We start from the raw sequence: 26101 nt of genomic DNA on the forward strand, positions 1-26101 counted from the left end.
CAATGGACAGTATTCTTTTTGTACCAACATAACGTTAAAGTTGTGCCAGTGTAAACATGTAAAAGGGACTGCACCACACAAGTGGAACTGTTTCAGGTATCGTACTTCTGCTTCAGCTGTTGCACAACTGTTACAGGCACAACCTTGAACTGCACAGAGTTGCACAACAGGATTTGGGCCAATGATTTCAGGTCTGTCTGTCTGACGTTTCAAAATTATCTATAACATCAAAACAGCATTTACTATTTTGATTCAAAGGACATATTAGAACATTCAGTCACAAATCCTCAGTATGTTTTTGTGCAGAAAACATTCACAATTTTTTTTACCTTTGGTTTCTTTCCAAAAAGCCAGAGTTTGCCCTTAGCTTTGCCCACAGTGGTCTTTGCATCTATTTTCATCCCTTCTTGCTTTGGTGTACTGATTGTTCCATCGGAAACAGTCCTGTAAATATGCTGACTGTAATCTTCAAACGGAAAGTCTCCAGGAGGTTCAAAACCAGACTTGAAGGAGTCTATTACTATTTGAGAGTCCTTGATGGAAGAGATATGATGTTTATAAAAAGATTATGAAGAGAGCTAATGGCTTAACTGAAGTGATATTTAAGAATATCACCAGACATGCAGACATGTTTACTTTGGATAAGGTGGACACAAAGAAAAAAAGAAGTATGACTTACCCTGCATTCATCTACTGATTTTGCTGCGGCAATCATTCCTTCTAAACACTTCGAGATTATTGGAATGACTTTGCGTTCAGAATCTGCAAATCCTTTATAACATTCACTAAGTTTGATCGTTCTTCGTTCATCCATTTCTTGGAGATGCTACAGTGATAAAGAAAAACTAAGCATCCACACACTCATAAGCATATAAGTAATTTACAAGCTTTGGACCATCTTTCTTCCCAATTTTATTTAAAACATTGTTCATGTTACGGTTTTTTTACCTGTGCTATCTTACTGGACAACAAACATGTGAAAAACAAACACATACATAACAAGTTGCACAAACTATTGAAATTCACTGTGAAAATGCAGGTAACCAATCTATTGTTAGGCAAATTAAAACCAGTTAAAGCCATCTATGGATTCAAACCATATGCTACAATTTGTCGTTCATCAAAGAATAACTTCTATGTTAACTTTAAGAAAACATATCTGTGCTGAACTTGAGACAACGTGTGAAGGATTATAGACAGTAAAAAATAAAATCTCTTCTTGAGCTTTTAAAAAAATTTAATCCCCAAATATTTCTTTGAAAACATTAAGAAACCTTACAAGACAATTTTATTACTTTACACAGCCTTATTTTATGTGAGTTTGTTTTGTTTGATTATTCGCGTTTATTTATTTATTTATTTATTTATTTATTTATTTGTTTATTTATTTATTTGTTTGTTTATTTATTTATTTATTTATTCATTCATTCATTCATTCATTCATTCATTCATTCATTCATTTATATATATTTCACCTCCCTGGATGTAAGGAACCCAAAGTTGTTTAAAAGCAGAACAAAAATTACAATGGTATACATAGGAAACCTGAATCCTATTCAGAGTTTCTCTCCACTGCTATAAGAAATTTGGTCTAAACAAACAGGAAGACATGTGGGCTTTAAGTAAGCGGAAAATGGAAAGTATCACAAAACAGAATTATGTAGCAGGAACTCTTTGGAATTCCCCAAAAAGTTAAGGTTACTTCAGTTATGACTCCCAAAAAGTTAAGGTTACTCCAGTTATGACTCCATTTCTTCTAGAGGAAACAATTTTATAATTAAATTTACTAGGTCTTCATTCAAATACACTCACACACAAGGGCCCGTCTGAATATCAAAATCGAGAGCTTCACTCTCATTATCAAAGAGTCTTCCCAGAAAGTGGTTACTAATCAAGGTAGCAAATTATAATAGCTACACAATATGTCTGTTTCAACTGCATATTGCTCCAAGTACAAGAAAAATACTGTACATATCTTCATTTTTATCCTGGGTCTGATTTGGTGACACACTGCATTTAATGCAGACCCATACACTTGTCAAATAAGTACAAAAAGATAAACAGCGAAGAATAAAGTCAACATACATAGCTAGTTCCCACAAAGGAAGGTTATATAGGTATAGGCAGCATGGCACCTATCCACAGAAACACTGTCCTGTTTTGTGGCAACTGTTTCCCACATTTATAAAATGTCAGTCAGGAAACTTCTAAAACTTCTCTGGAGAAAACAGACCAGGATGGGAAACAACGTTTGGGTTGATGCTCAGTTTCCCCACCCTCTGCAGTCTGGAAACATTAGAGTACCGGTACATCCACATCCACTGAAATCATCAGATTCTCTTGGTGATGCACTGGGTGGAGATTTCCCACTTCACTCTTCTCCTCCCAACCCCAAAAAGTCACCAGCTTTGCCCTCCCCACCTGTCTCCCTCACATTACGAACATACAGAAGAAAGCAAAAGAAGAGGCTGCAGAGCAGACTTCCCTAGCCTGGCACTCCCCCACAGATATTTGGGGCTGCAGCTCCCTCCTGTCTTAGCTAACAGGCCCCAGGGTGAGGGATCTAAAATATCTAGGCTGCCTCTTCCCACATGAGCCTGCCTAAATAACACATTCGTCAGAGGAATCTCTCTGAAGTTAGAAGGTAGAGACTGTGAAGAGGGCTTTATCATAGTTTGTGGAAACTCAGAACCTCAACTACACAAAACACTTCCCCGCCCCCAAATAAACTGCAGGACTTTCAGAATGTTAAAGTGCCAATTTAAACATCACAGATAATTTTTAACTGACACTTGCTACTTGTTATTGAATGAAACATTTTTTCCTCCCTGTGGGAAATACTGGTTTATCTTTATATATGCCATCCTCGGAGTTTGTTGGTTTTTTTTTTAAGCTGAAGGGAAGTGTATAAACATTTTAAATATATTAAAACAGACAGGAAATCCCAGCTGGGTTGCAGCCGTTAGGAGTATCTTGAATAGATACAAATTGAAATTCCATTAAAATCAATTCCACTAAAATCAAGCAGTAATCATTTTTGGTCCATTTAACACTAACAAAAATGCTTTCTTGTGCATATAACAACTGTTTCTAGGAAACAAAGCAAACATATTGAATATGGGTGCAATCCTAGACATTGAGCATGTCTTAAACTCTAAGTTTAGCTAGTAAAATAATCAACTAAATCTAAAGGGGAGTAGTGTTTGAGAGGGAAGTATATCTTGTTTTTAAAGTAACCCCAAATCATCTTAATTTCTTGGTTAAAAAATTAAGGTTCACATAGTTCACACCAAGTTTCCTTCATAAATAGAACTCTTGCTTTATTTCTATGAAAGATGTACCTTGTAAATTTGGGGAATGACAATGTAGAAATGCTTGTGCTGTTCACCATTAAAATTTTGCAGTTGTGCAGCATATTCATTTTTGTTTTCATCAGCCATGTGTGTACGCAAGTTTAACTGCTGTTTTGCCTAATAAAAGAGGAACATCAATATCAACAAATTGTTTAGATTAAATCCTACTTATCAACATATTAAGCTTTCAGGACATTTGCTTTCATTAGCATTGAACATAACTATTTCTCTTTAAACATTCATGACCATAATCAATACGTCTGGAAAACTTTTCTGTAAGCATAACAGTATTTAGATAGGGAAAAAAAATCATTTTTTTCCAGGGATAGCTTATTTATTACATACAATATGCATGATAGCATGCAATATAAACAATATGCATACTGTGGCCCAACATCTGTACTGGAGGATTGTACATTCCCTCCAGATCAGAAGGAGAAGTCCCATCATCATGACTTTCCTGTAAGACTGAAAGCGGCAGTACTGTATTGTTGATTGAAGACAACAGTGTTGAGATGAGCAGAGTTGGAAGATACCGGCCCAAATATTCTTGTGAAATACCGTGTGCACAAGAGTGAACACACAACCAGTTTTCTGGCCATCTGTTATGTAGCCAGGGCTACAACTGGCATATTATTGGGGCACAGAGAAGTGGCATGATCACATACACTGGTAACAAGGTTTTTAGTTTACACTGTGTGCTTTGAATAGAATTCTGGCCATTAAGTCTTACATGGAAAAAGTCTAGTTAAAAGTTTACATTACATGTTATCTCAGCAAAACATAAATAAAAGTAGATGCTAGATTAGACTAATTCAGAAGTTATTCACCTTGCATCATCCAACATGCAAACAACAGAGCATTTAGCCTGACCTCCTTCGCTGTTGCTTTCTTCAAGTGAAAATCATCAAGTCTTCAGAGCAAGGGCTCACATTCACAGGGAGGTTCTTCCCAGAAACAAACAAAAAATCTGAGAAATCCCACCCACCCCCCCATAAACAGGAACTCTCTTTAACCAGCTTGCTGTTTTTCACATGAAGAAAAACTATGATGAAGGGGATGGGGATGGCACTCATGTATAAGATAAAGCTGGGCGATTCATGCCTGAATAGATCTAATAAGATCTATTAACAAGAATTATGTAGAGTTGGTTGTTTTAGGCTTTTCGGGCTGTTTGGCCGTGTTCTGGAGGTCAAACAGCCCAAAAAACTTACAAGAAACATTGGATCCCAGTCGTGAAAGACTTCGAGAGAGGATTGTGCACTGCACAGAATCTAATTCTAGTGCACTGGAATTAGATGATGTGCAGTGCACAATCCTCCTGTGGTGTCCTTTCCCATTCTTAAGTGCACCATATTTTTCTTTTTCATGAGTGAACATAAACTAGTAAACAGTTTAAGTCTCTACATAATTGTACTCTTGAAGGCTTTCACAGCCGGGATCAGATCGGATGATCTGAGATTCAGATGAAAATATATGCAATGGCCAGAATGTCCTGTGAATTTGTGCATGACAAGGGATACAAGCAGCAACTTTTTAATTAGCAGAAATTCACTGGTGTGATTTAAAACATTGTCCTCATGCTCCCATAACTACCCAACAGCATTCTGGACATTGTGTTATAATCTTCACATCCTATATTACATTTGCTTGATGTTAGAAAAGGAAAAGCAGTTTTAAGAAACGTTGCCTGAAATCCTGTTGCTCAGTTTATGCTGCATAAGGCCAATGGTGAAAGTTAAAGCAACACGATTTCAGCCAGTGTCTCTTGACCTGAAATTAAAAGTTAACAAACTGGTATTTACTTGAACTAAAAGACAACACACTTCCAGATCTTCCAAGCAACCTATGATTAATATATAAGTATCTAGGTTAGCTACAGGAGGCATCCAGGACATTATTAAGCCACAATTTGTTGCTAACATCTAAACCAGTGGTTCTTAACCTTTGTTACTCAGATGCTTTTGAACTGCAACTCCCAGAAACCCCAGTCAGCACAGCTAGTGGTGAAGGCTTCTGGGAGCTGCAGTCCAAAACTCCCGAGTAACCCAAGGTTAAGAACCACTGATCTAAACTACCAAACTAGTGCTCAAGGGAAACCTCCAAAATAGAACTGCAAATAAAGATCAAAGAAAGACTTGCAATTGTGATCTGACAGGTTTGCCCAGAACAGTCTGCCAGTTTGGACATAATGGCCAACTGAAGACTGACCAAGTCTGGAAGCATTCTATTAACGTGAACAGCATGAACCGTGGTTGGAGTATCTGAGCACAGAACTTGGTCCTGCTTCTCCAAACCACAGTTTGACATAATATTCATCAAACAATGGTTTGGAGAAACACAACCAAATTCTGAATGCAGTTACTAATTCAGTCCTTCTGTGATATATTAAGTTTTTTAAAGCATGTTTTCTCCACAAAATTACGGCGTTCAGACATTGCTGTACGAACAGAACAAAAAAAAAAAGGTTATCCTTTCTAATAATAACTTACTTTCTCAACATCCGCTTTAGTAGCATTGGTATCATTGTCCAGTCTTTCATAACACTGCTGCGCCTTTTCTGCTTCTCTGCATTCTCTCTCGAATTTCTTTTTGCTCTAAAACACAATTGCAGCATGTTACAAATCAAGAGGAGTTGGTCACAGTTCAGATCTTTAGCCACTGAGGCTTCCCTAGGGTTGCCTGCTTAGCTAGGCTCCAGCAGTGACAAAGGCATCCAACACACTGGAGCAACCAAAGGACGGCTGCCCCTTTGCCCTTCCTTCCCCTTCTTTACAACAGCCACACCTCTCCATCAATATCTGCAAATGACTTCAAGCTTTTTTGGAATTAAAAGTTATCAATGGATGGCTGGAGGGGCAAGGAAAGAGAAAGAAAATACACTGGGTACTCACAGGAAGTTTTAAAGTTTACAGAGTAATTAATGTACAACTGTTACCCTTGGCACAATACTGACAAGACTTACATATAGCAGTTCTGTGCTATGTCATCAATACCTATAGATAAGACCTGCCATTACACTTTTCTAGTACTTGAGCCGTAATATTCTACTGCATGGGAAATACCATATTTCCTCTAAGTAGACGTTGTCTAGAGGGGCGGGGTAAAAATTGAATGAATGAATGAATGAATGAATGAATAGAGCATTTATTTATACCGTATTTGCCGGCGTATAAAACGACTGGGCATATAAGACGACCCCACCCCAACATTTCCTCTCAAAATATAGTTTGTTATATACTCGCCCTATAAGACTACCCCCTCTTCTGCACACCTTCCACACACCAAATAAAAAGTGCTATTCATTGTCACCATTGTACGGCCACAGCACAACCACAGCGCCTCCAGGCCCACCTGCATCTCCCTGTGACCGGCACTAGTGCACAAGTGCGCATGTGTGAGCTCTGCGTAGACAAGGGGCGGGCCGGAGCACTGCTGCTTCCCACCGAGCAGAATGGGCCAGTCATGCTGAAAAGGCCGGCACCCCATCTCGCTGCTGATGCTCGCCGCAGCCGCGCTGGATACCGCGCGATACTGGACGGTATGTAGAATGAGGTGGGTGGGCATCGGGAGGCTACTATGGGCACCAGGCAAGCATTGGAAGGCCACTATGGGCAGCTATGTCTATCCCAACTGAAGTGCACCCGGCGTATAAGATGACCCCCCCCCTTGGAGGGATGTTTTTCACGGCAAAAAAGTCATCTTATACGCCGGCAAATACAGTACCTCAAGTGCATAGAAAGAGGGGAACAAAAGCCTAAATCATACACTCACCAGAGCAGTGATCCAGCTAAAGTGCTAGAAGCTTCTCTTGTCCACCACACTCAGAATAAAATACATGCAGTAGGAGACACATGCATGTAATGATGCAGTTCAGACCTCTCATCCTCTTTGGAAATGTGATGGAGGCGATAGAGTGGGATTCAATCTGTTACATATATAGGTCTCTGCACAAGGTGCTTGAACAGTATATGCAACAGAATGATTTCTATAAGTGACATTATGTGTTGCAGTGAGGAAGATGCATCATGGTGTGCCTCCACCATGTGATCAAGATAAGCGTAAGCCACAGTACATAAGACATACATAGAACAACACACACAACGCCTTCTTGCCGATATCTATGTCACTTTGTGAGCTGTCTATTCTCTAGTTTTAAAGAATCTGTTCCATGCACTCAGTGGCTGTGCATTCCTCTTCTTTCCCCCCCCCCCCGCATGTCCCCAAACACTGGTGTCATTACATACTCATTCATCACTAACAAAAAAAATTCAAAAAGTAGCAATGCAAACTCTTCTTCGTTGCATGCTCCACCAATTTAGGAACATTTAATTCAAGATTAAATTATTTGCTATCTGTGCATTTCTCCTCTGTGCAGAAACAGCAATGCAGCATTCTCCTAGTCCTTGTCACTGCTCCTCCTCCTTCACAAAGTAGGATTGTTGTTATTATGGTATATACTGAAGTTTTCTCTCTTTGACACTCACTTAAAGAACAAAATCAATCATTTCCCAATTTATTTTATCAGAGATGGGGAACCTCTCTCCTTCCATGTGTTTTCAACTAATTCCCACACAGCATGGCCAATGGAAACAAATTATGGGAGTTTACATTAAAATATCTGGCAAATTAAAAAAGGTTCCTGCCTCTGCTTTACAACCACCACTAGTACTGGATGAGATTAAAATCTATATAGTACTAAAATAGAATGCAAGTAGAGTGATAATCTGGAAAGATCAGGAAAGGGACCACTGATTTGACTAGAATAGCTTTGCATGCTATCTATGACACAGTAGTTAATAGCATGCTTTACCCAAGTAGGCTTCAAATCAGAATTTCAGCTCAGTTGTCCAAGAGCAGAGATCAAACAATTGCTTTTAACTGAGAAGGTCTTGAGAGTTTTCACATTCCATGATACACTCTTCTTGTTCTATTCCATTGTTGCCTCTGGCCAAACAGATTGTGGGGAGAGATGGATAAACTACTAACAAACCCAGCAAACCAGCTTATTGCAAGTCCTTTCCCAACCTTTCAGATAAACTAAGACCTCTCAATCTCATCATTCCTCTACTTCTAAAATACAGTGGTGCCTCGCTTAGCAATTGTTTCGTTTAACGATGTATTCGCTTAACGATGGTTTTTTAAAAAGAATATTCCGCATCGTTTAACGATGTTTCCTATGGGCGATTTTCGCTTAGCGATTTCGGGACCATGCTTCGCATAGCGAATGCATTTTGGGTCCCCTGTTTCGCTTAACAATGTCCATTTTTGCAATTTTAAAAGTGTCTTAAAATGTTCAAAAACTGTTTTAAATGCTTAGAATCATTAGTGCACCTTCTAAAACGTGTGCAAACTTAATTTGGCTTTGTCCTGAGTCTTCGTTAATTTTTGGTGAATTTTTTTCTCCCCCATTGGAATGCATTGAAGTGCCCGTTTGACAGCTGTCAAACTTGGGTTCAATGCATTTCAATGGGGGGAAAAATTCACCAAAAATTAACGAAGACTCAGAACAAAGCCAAATTAGGTTTGCACATGTTTTAGAAGGTGTGCTAACGATTCCAAGCATTTAAAACAGTTTTTGAACATTTTAAGACACTTTTAAATTGCAAAAACGGACATCGCAAAACCATTGAAATGCACTGAATAGGCTTCAATGCATTCCAATGGGAGAAACATTGTATCACTTAGCGATGTTTCCTATGGCGATTTTCACTTAAGGACGGCAATCCTTTCCTATTGGAACGGATTATCCGGTTTTCAATGCATCTCTATGGGAAAACGTGTTTCGCTTAGCGATGTTTTCCCATAGCGATGGGCTTTTTTGGAACCAATTAAAATCGTTAAGCAAGGCACCACTGTATGAAGATTCCAACAAATTGGGAAAAGTTACTGCAATGGAAGTGGGGAACAGAAAAATCAGGGGGAGGGTGCATGGAAGTGGCTGTAGAGGACAAGCAGAAAGAGTATAAATTAGGAATTAGAACTAAAGCATTTGCGGTTGACAGTTTTTAAATAAAGGTAAGGTCAAACGTACGTTTTATGAAAGGCTAAAAGAAGTAAATAAAAACCAAGTGTCTATGGAACTCAGCTGTCACAGAAGTCACCAGGAAAACATTCACTTGATTTTAACAAATGTAAATAGCACCATGCACCCTTATATTTCATTGCTCCCAGCAACCATATTAATGGCCACAGGCCTAAGAGGCAGTTTCGATAAATCTTCATATATTTGAAGCCTAGTCTGTAAATCCTTCAAGGCTGTACTTCTATAGATAATAGTCAGCTTACTGAGAAATTAGCACTATAATGATCTCCAGAAACATAGTAATCCATCTTGTCTATTTAACAGTAAATACATGTGACAGTTCAGTGACAGCTATGTCAACCCCCAATTCTTTCTCCTGTCCACCAAACAATATAATCCTAAATAAGACAGTAAAGAGGGGAGGGGGAGGAAACTCACATTATCCATCTGCTTCCAACACATGTCAAGATACTGCTGAGCTTTCCGCCCCTCTTGAAGGTGCTAAAAAGTTATTTTAAAAAAAGGTTTCACAATGAGTATCTCAATTTTCCCATGATTTTTAACATTTGCTAACATTCACACTGGCAAGATAACCACACTTTACACTATCTTTTACACTCTAGGTTCTTCCCAAAGCTACACCATTTATTCCCAGAGTGTAAAGCAGTAAGAGACAGAAAATAATCTAAGGATGTACCATAATGATTAAGATGGATTAAAAAAAAAAAAAACAGCATTACTAATCCATATTCAGAAGTCATGTCACAAACACCACTTCTTCTGAAAAAGGGGGAAACTACTGTTCTTTCCATAGCCCTGCAGTCCACTAAAATACAGTGGAGGAAACTGCTATCCACAAAACCTACAGGAAAATAAACCTGAAGAAATATTACAACATATTCTAGAAGCAAAGGTTTTGTGTTGATAAATACCTTTACTATTATCACTAAAATATAGTAAAATTACAAATAAGGTGAACTTTCTAGTTCTCTAGAATTCTTCAGCTGACAAAGAGGTTGTAAAATTTAGTAGTATCAAATAATTCAAACATGTTTCCAGATGTGTTGCCCATGGCTCACAAAGCCAGATGCAAACACAGCAAACTGGAGTTTAGATTTCAGATACGATAGAAATGACAAATTTTTACATGTTCTCCCCTCTTAACAAACAAAAGCCTGTCCTGTCCTGCCATAGATCTGCTTTTTAATCTGGAGCTGTTTTGTAGGCTTGGAGCAGAAAAATGTGAAGCAATTATCTCAGCTTTTACATCAACTAAACAGGAAAATAACATTTTGTATCAGACTACCAATATGCCTGTAAATTCTTTTTTTGACGTAGCACAAAACATATATTCCAGTTTGGCTGAGGTGGAGACTCAAGACTGTTTCACATTTTTCTAAAGCAACTGGCAGACAGTGTGTGTGTGTGTGTGTGTGCGTGCAGAAGTTAAGACTTTGTAGCAAAAGAAGGACATGTTAATTGATAACTCTGTCACCTCCTTCTCATGTGGGATTTAAAAATTCATTTTGATTTGTTGACACTCTTATTTTTATGAACCATGGGAAGCTGATCTGGCCCAAATTTTTGGCTCCTTGCTCTATCCAACTTTTATACCACCTTTGCCCGATGAATAGTTTTGGAAAATCAAACACTTATCGTTTTACAACTTTTTAGTGATCTAATAAAGGCATTGCTCAAGCCGGAACTTGATTTTGTTGACTGGATCACACAGGTACATTCTGTATCTGAAGTCTATTTTAGTGACATTTAATTGAAAATATCAACTGATTTCTATAGCTATAACTCTTTGCATGGGACTAATTGGTGCAGCTGCTATTTGTTGTCTGTTTCCATTGCTGCATTTCCCACAACCAATGAGTCGAGGTTGCTTTTCGAACTCAGCAACTTCTGTGTAATGTTTAGCACCATTTAAAATGTCTAAAAGCACTTGAAATATATTAGGCAGTAGAGATCAGCATGGATTGCCAGTTCAGCCAATGGCTGCTCAGCTGTTCCGTAGTTTGGTGCTTCGTCCCCTCTGGCAGGCATCCCCTTGAAGGGAGCACCCAGAGAAGTTGGGCTAGGAAGCCAGGGCACTGCCTCCAAATGGGTGCCCACTGGAGGGGGTGAAACATCGAACCGTGGATCAGCTGAGCAGCTGTCAGACAAACTGGCACGAACTGCCAAACCATCAGTTCGTGCCCATCTCTATTAGGCAGTCGGAAAAAAAAACATTTAAATCAACAAGGCCCTTCTCGTTACTTTCCAGCCAAATTCATCTAAAAATTTGTTCCCTGGAATTATTTTCTACAGGACTTGCAGTAGCAAGAACTCCACAGAAAATGTGCGGTTCTTCAAAATACCAGCAGTCTGTAGCTTAAACAAGGTGAACCACCAGCTCAAAGGGAGCCCCTCCTTACACGGACAATGTGCCTCTCCTGCTCTGGACTATGGTGTGTGCCCTATTTTTAATCCTTAAACTACAATTGCAATCAAAAGAACAGTATATTTCAATGTCAGTATAACAGATATATGTCTGCAAAATTTAAAAAAACACAAATTGTTTTAAACTATTTGGATCTCCATTCCTGATTTCATATGAGGAAGCTAAACATTTTAAATAGCGTAAGTAAGACTTTAATTCTAAGCACACACTTACTATGGAAGAAGCTTAATTTAATACAGAAGACTGCTTTCTAAAGTAAACATGTATAAGACTGCATTGCACAAACATTAGCTTTGCAAACTACTGCTTTATGTAAATAGGATGTATTTTGTTGCTTTAGAAGCATGTAAACTTTTGGGACATAAAATCCTCCTGTCAATGTAACTGAAATGTTGTAACTCTTGGTAGTATATATTAAATGCTGTGCACTGAGCTGCGCAACGCCGCATGCAACAGATAATGTCTGCACTGGCTCTGTAACTTGAAGCAATTTGCCACATAAAACTGCACCATTTGTATTACGCCAGCACAGGATTTAGGACACTGCTATTTTGCCAAAGAATGGCAACTCTACACACCAAACAAAAGCTGAACCAATAGAAAATACCTCTTTAAATGTTTGCTCTTCACCATAACAAGACAAATAAATAATAATCATGTGACTTCTATTGGGATATGTACTTAGGAAATATATGAATGGAAAATACCAAATATTTACCATTTTCCTTTCAGTTTTGAGATCGTGGGAGTATCTCATCAGTTCTCCATAAACCCTATGTGCCAGTTCTTCTGCTACTACTTCTCGTTGTCCTGCGTAGTCATTTAACTCATTAAGGATATTATAAAAGGCTATACATGAGGTAAACCTGGCAAGTGAAGGAAAAACAATTGTCACGTTGACTTTGACCATTTTTTGACACAGCTTTTCTTTCACAAAGGGAACCAGACAAGTTTCATGATCTAACATGGTACACACCTTAAGAGAATGAACCGCAGAGAAAGATGCACAGTGGAAACGCCCAAAATACACATGTCTTCACACACAATTTTTTTTTTATGGAAACAGATTTCAAGAGGTGGAAAAGAATAAAGAATACTACCTGGAAGGCCCTGCAGTTTACTGGTATCTCCTAAGATGCGAAATAGAAGGACTGAACTTAGGAATGGACTTAAGTTCCTAGGCTTGGGAAGCTGAACTTGTTGCAGAGATGATTTGCTTGATTCTTGAGGGTGGAACATGCCAATCATACCACTCATATGCACCCCGATGGATGATCTACTGCACAAGTTTGCTACCAGCTCTGAAGACAGCTGCCTGTTTGCCTGCTCACCTCTTGTGTTGGAAGGAAAGGTGCCACACTATTGCTGGCACTAAAAAAGGGAGGGGGGAGTAGGAGGGGAAGGAGGAGGAAGGGGGAAAATAAGGGGAAAATGTGTATAGAAGGGGAGAAACAAACAAACATGTCACTGTATTTTTTTAAAAAAAACTAGACCCCCTCTTATAAACCTGTGGAATGTTTGCCACCTCTTTTAAGTTCTCAGGTCTTGAACTCCACATCAGCATCTGGGAAGTCTTGTCAGCCAGGCTTGTTTAAAAGATATTAAATGTAAGATGGGGGAGTTCAGCAATTATCTTCCAGAAGAAAGTGTTTGCATTAGAAACTTAAACACCAACAATGTCTGGATTTTGGGATGGAACATGTGACCAACCAGTTCTACTGCAACAGCGATTATCATCTTCCTTTAATGATGGACTTTGCTTTGAAGTTCTTACTGTGCCTTTTCAAAATCAGACATAGACTGCTTCTGACCAGGACATTTAAAAAAAAGAGCAGCTGCTCCCTGCGGAATACGCTCAGTTTCACTGCTTCTGTCTTAAAGGTAGCCAAGCAGACCAAGCCTATGTGTTGAGACAATGGTATTTCCAGTGAAGGGGGAAAGTTGTTTTTGCTAATTTTTCTTTATACTGTGCTGAAACATCGGTGACTAAAGGAAGCATGGGACAGACAGGGTGTTAGTCCAGATAGTGCTCCCTTGAACACCACAAGGTCACTCCCAATGAAGTCTTCAGCACCCAGTGAACCAAGACTGGCAGGAACATAGAAGTATACACAGCTCCTCTACTGCACTATTTCATAGACTGTTTCACAGAAGAATCATGCCCCGAGTACTCAACCTCCTTTTTAAGCAGGTATCATTGTCGCTACCAACAGTTTCTATATTTTAGAATGGCATCAGACTCAAAGAAAGTAACAGAACAAGGCTACTGTCTAGGATATGAACAGCAAGAGCAAATATAATGTTTGCATTAGAAACAAAAATAATGAATGCATGCCTAGCAGTCACAATTAGCAAAGAAGGACTGTTTCTCTGCTTTACCCATGTCATACTGCAAGAATAAGACTGCATGACTGGGTGATACACCCTGTGAAACACTCTTTCTACACAGAAAATGGAATGTCAGGGGGAAACAGTTCTAGACCACCCTTATCCCAGACATGTGCAGGCAATGCTTTGGGACAGAGAAGCACTCAACCATGTTATTTCCCACCTGCAGTTCAGTGCCACAGCCTAGAAACAGGTTCACCTGCTCATCTGCTGTGAGAATTAAGTCATGGAGTAGGGACCATGTGGTTTGCCAGATGTTGGACTACCATTCCCATCATGCTTCACTATGGACTCTGCTGGCTAGCACTCATGGGGGCTGGATTCCCACATCATTTGAGGGCTACAGCTTCCCCTTCTTTACAATCCACAACAAAACGCTTATGCAACAGCTAGTGAAAAAAGTTGCACAAAAAAAAAAGCAACACCCTATATCCAAGAACACTTTAACAAGCTGCACAACAGCTAACAAAATGGCTAGCAAGAGCAGAATCAAAGTACTGGAGCTAACAGCTATGGGGTCGCCAAAAGCAGCACCAATACTGTGCTAGCAGAATACCACCAAGGGAATCCATAGGAACCTATTGGAGGGGGGCTTGATATTAATCCCAAAAATCTAATGCAAGCACCTATAGATATAGCAAGGTTTAGGTTTGGTAGGTTATTAAAATATTTTGAACAGAACAGCAATAATTAAACAGACACACACACTCCTTTTACCTGGGTTCTTCATCTTTGGATGAACGTTTAGGACAGTACTTCTTGACCAGATTTCTGTGAAAAGAAGAAAGTACATACTTATGCTGAAAAGAGAAGTTTGAAATTTGTCTGAGTCGTAACTCTGAAGAATCAAGAGGCAGCTGTTTGCTCTGAGCCTGTGGCCATGTTTTCATCTATGTTTATGCACATATGTAGCATGCTTGTGTGTGCATACTCCTTTATGCATTACACTGACATACTTTAATTTTCTGTTTGAATTAAGAACACTTGATGTAGTAATTCTGGTAGGTCAGTGGCTCCATCAGAACACACCTCAGTTCACCTCTAACAGTTTCAATTTTCTTAACAATCCGTTTATCAGAAACAAGTAAGCAAAAGTACATGTCAAAACATGGTTTATAACACAAACAAGCAGAGCTTGACCCTCTAAGATGTCAAAACAACTGAAAAGAAGCTTGTTGTTTTCCTCATTTACAAGATTGCAGGATTACATGTTAAGGAGCTGTTCTACAGAAGATGGAAATACAAAAGCAAATAGAAAAGTTGTTTAAATCAGAAACATATTTGAAACAAAAAAGTCATAATAAAATAAATATGATTAAGACAAAAAACATACAAAGTATAAGAAATCAAAGTATTTATTTATTTATTTATTTATTTATTTATTTATTTATTTATTTATTTATTTTAATTTTATTTATTTATTTATTTATCTATCTATTTATTTATTTATTTATTTACACCCCGCCCCTCTAGACCATGTCTACTTTTCAAGCAGGGCTTGAAAATTTTTAGAATGTCTCACCAGTCAGCCAAAAATTTCACCAGTCAGCATGACCAAATTATAGTCTTGCAATTTATTGGGACTGGGAATCAATGATTTATACCCTCAGATTTGGGTTGCTTTATTATCTGCATGCCTGTGCAGTCATGAAGTTTGTATTTTGAATGCCTTTCTTTTGAATGTCTCCACCAAAAATAAAACTGAAAGCAAAAGCACCCGGCCTCTTAAGGAGCCACAGTTCCATCCCATCCCAGGATGTGTCCTCGTTTGGTTGAAATTGGGAGGAGGGAATCTCCATATTCTCCAGCATGGGGCTACTCTACATTCTCCTGCAGAGCTATATCTCTATGTACCACTCGAACTCTCAAGGAGAGGGCAGTTTTCCTTTTGCAATGGGAGGGGGGAGGGGAGGACTGCAGGATTAGAGAGAGAGAGACAGGCAGAGGGGAAGGAGGCAGGCAGGGAGCTGTGACTTGTTGAGTAGCATTTTTCACTCGTCACAGATGAGTGGATGAGTGAATTTTTCAAGCCCTGTATATATGCATCTAATAAATGACCAAACTAAATCCACCAAAAATGAAATGCTAAATAAAAAATTGTGCCAAACAAGATCATATACAAAAACAAGACCATGGACACAAAACTTTTTTCTTTGTTTTTATGTTTTCCTTTAGGACTTCCTTCCTTGGGTCTTGAACACAGAAATGGAAGCAATCCACAAAAATCATCAAGACATGACACATTATTTAAATTACTGATCGGATTCCTGGTAAATTAAGATAACCTTGATAAAAATTAACGTAAAATAGTGCTTTCAAAGGTTATAGGGAAGAAGATAAAAACTTCCATTGCTTGGTCAATGTAGGAACAAAGTCAACCTACTATGTTCACCCCTTTCTATTTAGGATAACCATGGTTAAAACAAGAGCAGTGACAACCCCCACCCTCCAAACAAGACACTAGCAAATCGCTGTGTAACTAATATGACTTCTTTAGCTGTCTGCTACAAGAAATGATGCCTTCTTTCAGCCACATATAAGAAACTGTTCTCCAGATGATGGAGAAAAGCAATAGAAGCAGTAGTGCTAGCAGTCTGGAACTTGCAAAAGCGTTCAGCAGAAATTCCAAAAATTCCAGCAGCTTCAAGTTACTTCATTGCCCACAAATATTTCCACAAAGGAATAATGTATATATTTCACATTCTTCAGCAGGAAATCTATTTTGTTTTCCCCATGTGATAAACCAAGGAAATAGACCAGAACTTCTATGCAAGCTGCCTTTGGGCTCCCCAGGGTTTACTGCTAGATGTTAAGAGTCAAATATTTTCTTGGAATACTCTTGCATATGTAAAAGTTGCACTGCATGTAAAAGAAAAAGAAGTCATAATTTGGATGAGCTGGTGACAATAAGAAACATTTTCCATGAAGTTAACAATTCCCAAAGAGGCAGCTGGGTCAGTCTGTTTCAGCAGAGACAACATATAGGCTGATATCCTGTTGCAGTTACACAAATGGTGTAATTATGGAAGTGAACTGCTATAATTTAAGACATCTCTGTAGGCATTAACTGTTGTACAACCTGGTGTGCTACAGATAATGCCTATGGAGACTTCTTAACTCATGATAATTAGCATCTAAAAGTTATGTCATTTGCATAACTGCAACACGATTTCAGCCACAGTGTTCTGTGACCCCAATAATGCAACAGGATTCTAGCCAAAATATTTGAATCAGGATAACATTACATGAGTAAACTGATCAGCACTTGGAAATAATAAGTTACATGTAACATAATTACATGCAACTAGTTTGCAGTAGTCAGTAACAGAACTAGAAGTTACTTTTTAGACAAAATTTGCAAGAACTATTTAATTCTTAAGGACATTTTAAGGCACTGATGTGATTTTTTACACTTTTTATGCCATGCTCTTACCAAATCTAAGTGCCAAAAGAAGTATTCTTTGGTTTTGCCTTTTTTATTTTTGTATGTGTGTATCTGCTTAATAGTTCAGTGAGTTAGAGCTGTGTAGTTAGCGATTTGAGTATTTTTCTAATGTTTCTGGCCTGAAGGTAAGGACAATGCACATTAACCACACACAAATTACTTATGTCCTGGGAATAACAATGTTAACAGTCATCTAGCTGCTGAGAAGTAAGGATCAATGCAATGCAATGGGTTTATCTCAAAATCTAATGTTCCAAGCCCTGAAGATAGCTTATTTACAATAGGTGGCAATGCACTATTACTGATTTTTTAAAATGAAAATATGTTTGCATTACATAGAAGGTTCATTTTAAAAATGCATAACTGAAAAAATGGGACCTTCTGCAAAAGTTATAGTGGACTAATTCTTGTTCCTTAGTTTAGTAACTCATACTAAAATAGGCTCACTGATTCAATGCCAAGTGGGTGAGTCACATCCTCCATAAGCTTCATTGATTTAAATAGGCTTACTCTAACTGCAACTTACTTTATAGCATAATAGGTCATAGTTAGAATTGGCCCATTTGAACCAATAGAAAGTATGGAGCAGTTGATATTAAATCCCCAATGATTCAATTATCCTTTACTAGTCCTGACTGCAAACACAGTTTGTTCTCGGCTTACAAGTCCTAACTTGCTAAGAAGAAGCAAGTGAAGTCCATTGGTTTAGATGGCATACAGTGGTGCCCCGCATAGTGACGTTAATCCGTTCCAGAAAAAATGTCGCTATCCGGATTCCTCGCTATGCGGGGCAAAAAACCCCATAGGAACGCATTAAAACATGTTTACTGCATTCCTATGGGGGAAAAAACTCACCTTTAAGCGAAAATCCTCCATCCGGCCGCCATTTTCGGTGCCTGGTAAGCAAGGCAACACAGCGGGCGGCCATTTTGGAACCGCCGATCAGCTGTGCAAAAATGGGGCCTTTGGGATGATCCCGGGGGAGCGCTTTCCCGTGATCATCCCAAAGGCCACGCTGATCAGCTGTGCTTCGGCGCTGGCTCTCTCTCCCCTCGCAGCTCCAGCCTGGGCAGCCCAGGCTGGAGCTGCGAGGGGAGAGAGAGCCAGCGCTGAAGTAGAGCTCATCGGTGGGGGTTTGCAAAGATCGTGGGGAAGGCAGCTTCGCAAACCCCCGCCTCGGCGCTCTCTCTCTCTCTCACTCTCCACCCCTTGCAGCTCCAGCCTGGGCAGGGAGATGGCCAGGGTGGTGGCGCGGTGCCTCAGTCTCCCTGCCCAGGCTGGAGGGGGGGAGGGAGGGAGGGAGGGAGAGAGAGAGGGAGAGAGAGAGAGAGAGAGAGCGCCGAGGCAGGGGTTTGCGAAGCTGGCTTCCCTGCGATCTTTGCAAACTCCCGCTGATGAGCTGTGCTTCGGCGCTGGCTCTCTCTCCCCTCGAGCTGTGTTTCGGCGCTGGCTCTCTCTCGAGGGGAGAGAGAGCCAGCACCGAAGCACAGCTCATCGGCGGGGGTTTGCAAAGATCGTGGGAAAGCCAGCTTCGCAAACCCCCGCCTCGGCGCTCTCTCTCGCTCTCTCCCCCCCTCCAGCCTGGGCAGGGAGACTGAGGCACCGCGCCGCCACCCTGGCCGTCTCCCTGCCCAGGCTGGAGCTGCAAGGGGTGGAGAGAGAGAAAGAGAGAGAGAGCGCGCCAAGGCGGGGGTTTGCGAAGCTGGCTTCCCCGCGATCTTTGCAAACCCCCGCCGATGAGCTGTGCTTCGGCACTGGCTCTCTCTCCCCTCGAGAGAGAGCCAGCGCCGAAGCACAACTCATCGGCAGGGGTTTGCAAAGATCGCGGGGAAGCCAGCTTCGCAAACCCCTGCCTCGTCTCTCTCTCTCTCTCCCTCCCTCCAGCCTGGGCAGGGAGACTGAGGTACCGCGTTACCACCCTGGCCGTGGCGGCGCAGTGCCTCAGTCTCCCTGCCCAGGCTGGAGCTGCAAGGGGTGGAGAGCGAGAGAGAGAGAGAAAGAGAGAGAGAGAGAGAGAGAGAGAGAGAGTGCACTGAAGCACAGTTGATCGGCGGGGGGGTTGCGAAGCTGGCTTCCCCGCGGTCTTCGCAAACCCCCGCCGATGAGCTGTGCTTCAGGGCTCTCTCTCTCCACCCCTCGCAACACAGGTGATCGGCGGGGCCTTTGGGATGATCGTGGGGAAGCGCTTCCCCACGAACATCGCAAAGCGATTTCCCCCCATTTAAACATCGCAATGCGATCGCTTTTGCGATCGCAAAAACTCAATCGCTATGCAGATTCATCGTTAAACGGGGCGCTCGTTAAGCGAGGCACCACTGTACTAAACCTTTGAAGGTTGGTTAATTTAAACTCTCACAGTAAACGAAGGAACTCAGGAGGGCCACTGACATCAGCTCATTCAGGATATGGCAGGGTTTACAAGGACCCTTCCCTGCTTTACCATCAGGTGTGGAAATGACCAGGGATTTGAGTGGCTGTATTTCTATATACTTAAGCTCTTGGAGATAAGACTGGCAATACACAAGTACTAGCAATATACAAAACAGGCACTACAAATATAGTAAGTTTTAAAAGTCTGTCCTTTATACAGCTATGATTTTACTTTACAATAACAAGTTTACTGTTTTTCGGAACAGCAAAAAGGATTCCACCCACTATAATCTTCTGACAAGGGCTCCAAGTTTTAATTGCTTTAATCAATCAATACATCAGCTGACACAGAGGACAGTTTATTGTGAAGAAGATACAGGAAGCCTTCGGCCCTCCAAAAGTTTGGAACATCAGCTCCCAGCCAGTGGTATGGGACTGTCCGGAGTTGTAGGGCAGAGCATCGGGGGGGGGGGGGTGGTTCAAATGTTTTTCAGATAAATTACACCAATTGGCAGCTCTTGGAAAAAACATAATGAAAGATATTTCCTAACTGTATACAATACTGTAGTTCTCATTTACTGTGCTACTAAGTACGTTTAGGTAAAAGGCAAAGGTTCCCCTTGACAATTTTTGTCCAGTCGTGTTCAACTCTAGGGGGCGGTGCTCATCCCCGTTTCCAAGCCATAGAGCCAGCGTTTGTCCGAAGACAATCTTCCGTGGTCACATGGCCGGTGCGACTTAGACACGGAACGCTGTTACCTTCCCACCGAGGTGGTCCCTATTTATCTACAGTACTTGCATTTGCATGCTTTCGAACCGCTAGGTTGGCGGGAGCTGGGACAAGCAACGGGCGCTCACTCCGTCGCGTGGATTCGATCTTACTTGAAGGTTAATACAAGCAGGAGCTGCAACAAATGCTACCATGTTTCCTCACTATTTCATCCTTCCTCCTACTTGACAATGGTCCTTCCTCACCCTACAAGGAGCATTCTACAGCAACTGAAGGATCTCAGTCCTCACTGGCATGTGTCTTGGGATTTGGAAGGAAACACTATAAGCTTCAGTGTTCCTCTCTGCATACAGCTGCTCTGAAATCTAGTAGTACAAACACTATTTTGAGTTTTGGTTTCAAAATGAATTATATCAGTTTATTCTCCAACCCAATACATCAGTTTTTCATAAGATTATACCCTATTGGAGCTTTAGGTATACTACTGAACAATAAACAAAAGGGAAACTTTATTAATCTACTAAAATTGTTGTTGGTAGTTCCATTTGTAAGCATTCCCATGCTAAGTCCTTCAAGGTAAGACGGTTTGTAGCTCCAGCACTGTTAAATATTGTGAATTTGGGTATTTATTAATTGACCCATTTCACTATCTATCAGACACATGAAATTGGTTTGGTAGAGTAATTCACTTGTAACCAAGCGACTATGAAGGGCAGCAATAAAGGAATTAGAAAATATCATCAAGTGTAAGGATGTGTTACCGGAGACCATCCACACTCTTATATTTCTGATCACCATATATGGATGTGAATGCTGGACAGTTTAAAAAAAAACGCTGACAGAGGGGAAAAAAAACGATTTGTTTGAAATGTGGTGAGCTTGGTGGATACCCTGGACTGCCAGAAAGATGAACAAGTGGATCCTAGAGCAAATCAAACCTGAACTATCTCTGGAAGCAAAAATGTTGAAACTGAGGCGGCCCTACTTTGGGCACATCATGAGAAGGCAGGATTCTCTCGAAAAGACAAGAATGCTGGGAAAGACGGAAGGAAGCAGGAAGACCAAATATGAAATGGGCTGACTCCCTAAAGGAAACCCCCAGGGTTGAGTTCACAAGAGCTGAGCAGGACAATTTTGAAGATTGCTCATTCACAGGGACAGCATTCGTCAATGGCAACTTGATGGCACATAACAACAACCTGAATGTAAGGGGCAGATGGGGAGTAGAAATCTTTAAAAATGGTATGATCCCAGCCATACCAAAAGTATTTAGATACTGTATTATTTATTTGATGCAGTATGCATCAAAATATAAAAGCAGATACAGATCTTTGATTCTACAGAAATCTGATTTGTTCTTCTCAGCGAAAACAAAAGGCAGCAATAAACATCACAGTGTATCTCACTATGCTAAATTACCTATCTTTAGTCTATATGTCTGCTTAGACTGATGAACAAAGTGGGAATGTTTAAAATCTAGCTCATTATTATTCCAGAGGCAAAAACAATGCCGCAACCTAGCAACTGTACAAAAGCCTTTCGAAGAGATTTTCTAGCGGACTGCCGATAGGAAAGGAAAACTAATTACGAGGAAACCACCCCACATGTAGCACTATCACTTTGGGCTGGCAGTGAGGGAGAGTTGAAACTGTAGTAGATTAACTAATTACACTACTGACAGGAGACCTGGCTTCTCTAATCTTTGCACTATGGTAATATACAGGTTAACTTTCTAAAGAGGTTGGAATTCCTGAAAGCCACTCTCAAGGCGTTTGCCAATGAAATTGCAGAACCACAGAAAAGCTGAGAGATAAAAGATTAAAAGAACTGTCTCCATCTGCATTTGGATGTGAGTGGGTTCCTGATTCTAACATATTATTTGTGGTCACTGAAAATTAAGACTCTCAAACACAGAAAGACAGGCTAGTGACAACACCAACTGAATGAAAATGTGTAGAGGCAGAGGCGTCTAGCGTTCTGTCAAACACTGGAATTAATTTTATCACAGTTGTATTTCCTCATCCCTCTTAGCAGTAAGGTGAAATGATAAAAAACAGCAACACACATCTCAGTGTTAGAGACCAAGAAGCTCTCACTGCATCATATATACAACAATACTGAGCTTGAAAATAAGTATAATACAAGAAGTAAACTGTGGACATTAGAAAATCTAGCACATATATTTTGTGATCTCTAAAGGTTATATAGAACAGCATAGACATTAAAAGAACCTAAAACTTGGATTTCAATTAACATGTAAACATTTCTGGGATATTATTCTTCCTCTGGAATTTGCTACCTTTTAGTGCAGTTTGATTCAATTTGAAATACTACTTTATTTATTTATTTAAAATACTTTTATTTCACCTTTCTCCCCAAAAAAGGATCCAAGATGGCTTACAATAGTAAAAAAAGGCAATATTTGAAAGCTAAAAACAGTAAGTTATTCAAAAATTTAAAAAGAATGAAATAAACATTATATTAAAATGCTAGATAAAAGCATTACTAAAACAGATTTAAAAGCAACAAAAGTATAAATCATCCCATTTTAAACCCCCTCTTAAACAGCCATTAACTAAAGGAAACCTTGTCCAAGGGAGAACAGCAAATCTGCTTTATACTGAACCCGAAAGGTGTATACTAGAGATGGGGACAAATTTAAAAAATGGCGATTCATTTTGATCTATTATTCTTCAAGGTTAACGAACCAACAAATACGAATATACGAATATTCGATGAATCGACCCATTGATTCATCTGCACTTTAAATGCCTATAACACTGGCTCCCAATGAGCTAGAGACATCAAATTTGCAGGGAAGCTTCCTCAGTCACATTTCTACAACTCCTGAATGTTTGGTGAACATTGGATCACTGACCCCCGAGTTATACTGTCACAAAGAGAACTCCCCAGGAAAGCTCCCCCCAGGTACTTAGAGACTCCAGAATCACAACAGAGCTTCCTACGTCTTTCCCACATCAAGTGAACAGGGTCGGTGCTACTAACAGTGGTTAATCCACGGGGCTGCAGGGCTGTCGCAAACATATCAGCTCTGCAATGTGAAGCTGGGCGATGGGGCGACAAAGATGCTGATTTAGAACTGGAAAACTGGGGACTGCTTGCAACTTGGCTGCTGAGACTGCCTGGATATGATAAAGATAGCCCTTGGAGGTTGGGGGGGGGCTTAGACAGGCCGCCCCCCCTTGGCACGGGTTGGAAACCAGACAAGCTCTCCTGTCTGAAGCTGGACAATGGGATGATGCCTGGACAGGCTTTGAGTGGGGCTGAGACAGACCCTCTTTGGCATAGGGCATGCCCGGACACGGACAGACTTTGGGTGGGGCAGAGCCTGGCCTAGGAGACTCACCTGTCCACCAACGTCTAACTAGACGTGCTAACAACCTTCAAAGAAAGAAAGATGCTCGGGTTGAAAACCAGACGAGCTCTACCGTCTGAAGCCGGGCAATGGGGCGACACCTGGACAGGCTTGGATGGGGCAGAGCCCGGCTTTGGGTGTGCCAACATGGCTGGACAGCCCTCTGCCTTGGCACATTATGGGTGTCACCAAACACTTTGCTCTTGTACACTTTAGTTGTACAAGAGCAACTAGTTATTTATTTTTCTTACTGCTCAGTCTGGGTCTGCCAAGAGTGCTGGACGGCCCTCTTTGCTCGTTTGGGGGGTACCAGGACCAGCTCTGGGTGTGCTAGCCAAATGAGTTAGATGGCCCTCTTGGCACGATTGGGTGACGCGCCGACAAGCTTTGGGTGGGGCAGAGCCGGCCGCGCTTCTATACAGTGGTTAATCCATGGGGCTGCTGCTGAGCCAAACTCATTTGTTTGGGTAGTTTGTTCCAACTACTGAGTTGGCATGAGACTGAAAGCAGAGTGTGTTGCCCCATCGGGCACTGCGGTAGTGGGCAGCAGCAAAGTACCATGTCTTGCCCCATTGAGCACTGAGGAAGTTGGCTCCAAAGCAGGCAGGAAAGCATGTCTTAATAGGCATCAGGCACTCAGGCAATTGGCAGCAAAGTAGGCTTTGCCCATTGGGTGTGTGTACTGGCAGAAACCTTCAACATCGATGAGCAAGAGGGTGGCGTTTGCCATCAAGGTGGCATATGAAACATAAGCCTCCAGAAAGAATTATTTAGTCAAGTATGCTGGTTTTGACTATCAGAAAGGGCTTAGGTCGGCCCAGCACTCTTGGCACGGGGAAGCCAGGAGGACAGCTTTGGAAAACCAGATGATCAGTTCTGCAATCTGAATCTGAAGCCGTGTGATGGTGTTGTTTGTTTTGTTATTGATGAAGAAAAGGGATGGTGGTTGTTGTTGGCACAAGATAAACTCTGCAGTTTCAAGCCGTGTGATGGGACCATGCCTGGACAGGCTTTTGGGCCCCATTGGGGCACTGAGGTAAGTTGACAGCAAGGTAGACAGTGGCGTGGTGGGTTAAACTGCAGTGCTGTTGAGCCACTGGGCTTGTTATAGGTGCTGTTGTTGTTGTTGTTGTTGTTGTCCATCTTGATACGGGGGATACTTGGACAGGCTTGAAGGGCAAAGCCTGGCTCTTGGGGAATCAGTACAGTGGGGTCTCTACTTAAGAACTTAATCCGTATTGGAAGGTGGTTCTCAAGTTGAAAAGTTCTTATGTTGAATCTGCATTTCCCATAGGAATGCATTGAAAACCATTTAATCCGTATCTGCTCTTTTCCGTCCATAGAAACTACTGTAGCACCAAAAGGAGAAAAGAGTCCAAGCCTGGTGCTACTAAGGTTGGTTAATCCGCAGGGCCACGGGGCTGTTGGAAACAGATGCTCTGCAGTCTGAAGCCATGCAATGGGGCGACGCCCGGACAGGCTTTGGGTGGGTCTGAGACAGGCCTAGGAAATTCACCTGTCACTCACCACCAATGTCTAACTAGACTTGCTGACAACCTTCAAACAAACAAAGATGCTCATTTAGAACTAGAAAGCTGGAGGGATTGCAACTTGGCTGCTGAGACCACCCGGATATGATAAAGATAGCCCTCAGAGATTTTGGGGGTGCTGAGACAGGCTGGCCCTCTTGTCACGTTCAGGGGTGCCGGGACAGGCTCTGTGTGTGCCAAGAGAGTTGTCTGACCCTCTTGTCATGTTTGGGGGTGCCAGGACAGGCTCTGGGTGTGCCAAGAGAAGGTTTAGGCTTGGATGCAAAGAGGACCGGCCTGGGTCTGCCCCAACCAAAGACTGTCTGAATGTCACCCCATCACCATATCACCTGGCTTCAGTTTGCAGAGCTGATGTGGTTTAACACGTGCCAAGCAGGAGTTCTCTCGTCCCAGTTAGGGAGGCAGAAGGTGGAAGAAA

General features: G+C 41.2%; 1 protein-coding gene across 5 annotated transcripts in view; it reads right to left on the bottom strand.

The window, feature by feature from the left end:
• FNBP1L (formin binding protein 1 like) overlaps positions 1–26101 on the bottom strand; it is an 88403-nt gene that overhangs the window by 22381 nt on the left and 39921 nt on the right. For 3 of the 5 annotated variants that reach the window (XM_020788684.3, XM_072997984.2, XM_078391788.1), the window contains exons 3-9: positions 14930–14983; positions 12543–12690; positions 9817–9879; positions 5846–5950; positions 3342–3470; positions 680–826; positions 330–533 (exon numbers count right to left, since the gene is read on the bottom strand). In XM_020788684.3, the coding sequence (XP_020644343.1) occupies positions 330–533; positions 680–826; positions 3342–3470; positions 5846–5950; positions 9817–9879; positions 12543–12690; positions 14930–14983 (850 nt within the window). Of the gene's footprint in view, positions 1–329; positions 534–679; positions 827–3341; positions 3471–5845; positions 5951–9816; positions 9880–12542; positions 12691–12924; positions 13196–14929; positions 14984–26101 lie in introns of all 5 variants that reach the window. The other 2 variants (XM_078391787.1, XM_078391786.1) reach the window with 1 other exon arrangement.

This window comes from Pogona vitticeps, chromosome 4 (genome assembly GCF_051106095.1).
Source record: "Pogona vitticeps strain Pit_001003342236 chromosome 4, PviZW2.1, whole genome shotgun sequence".
Taxonomy (NCBI): domain Eukaryota; kingdom Metazoa; phylum Chordata; class Lepidosauria; order Squamata; family Agamidae; genus Pogona; species Pogona vitticeps.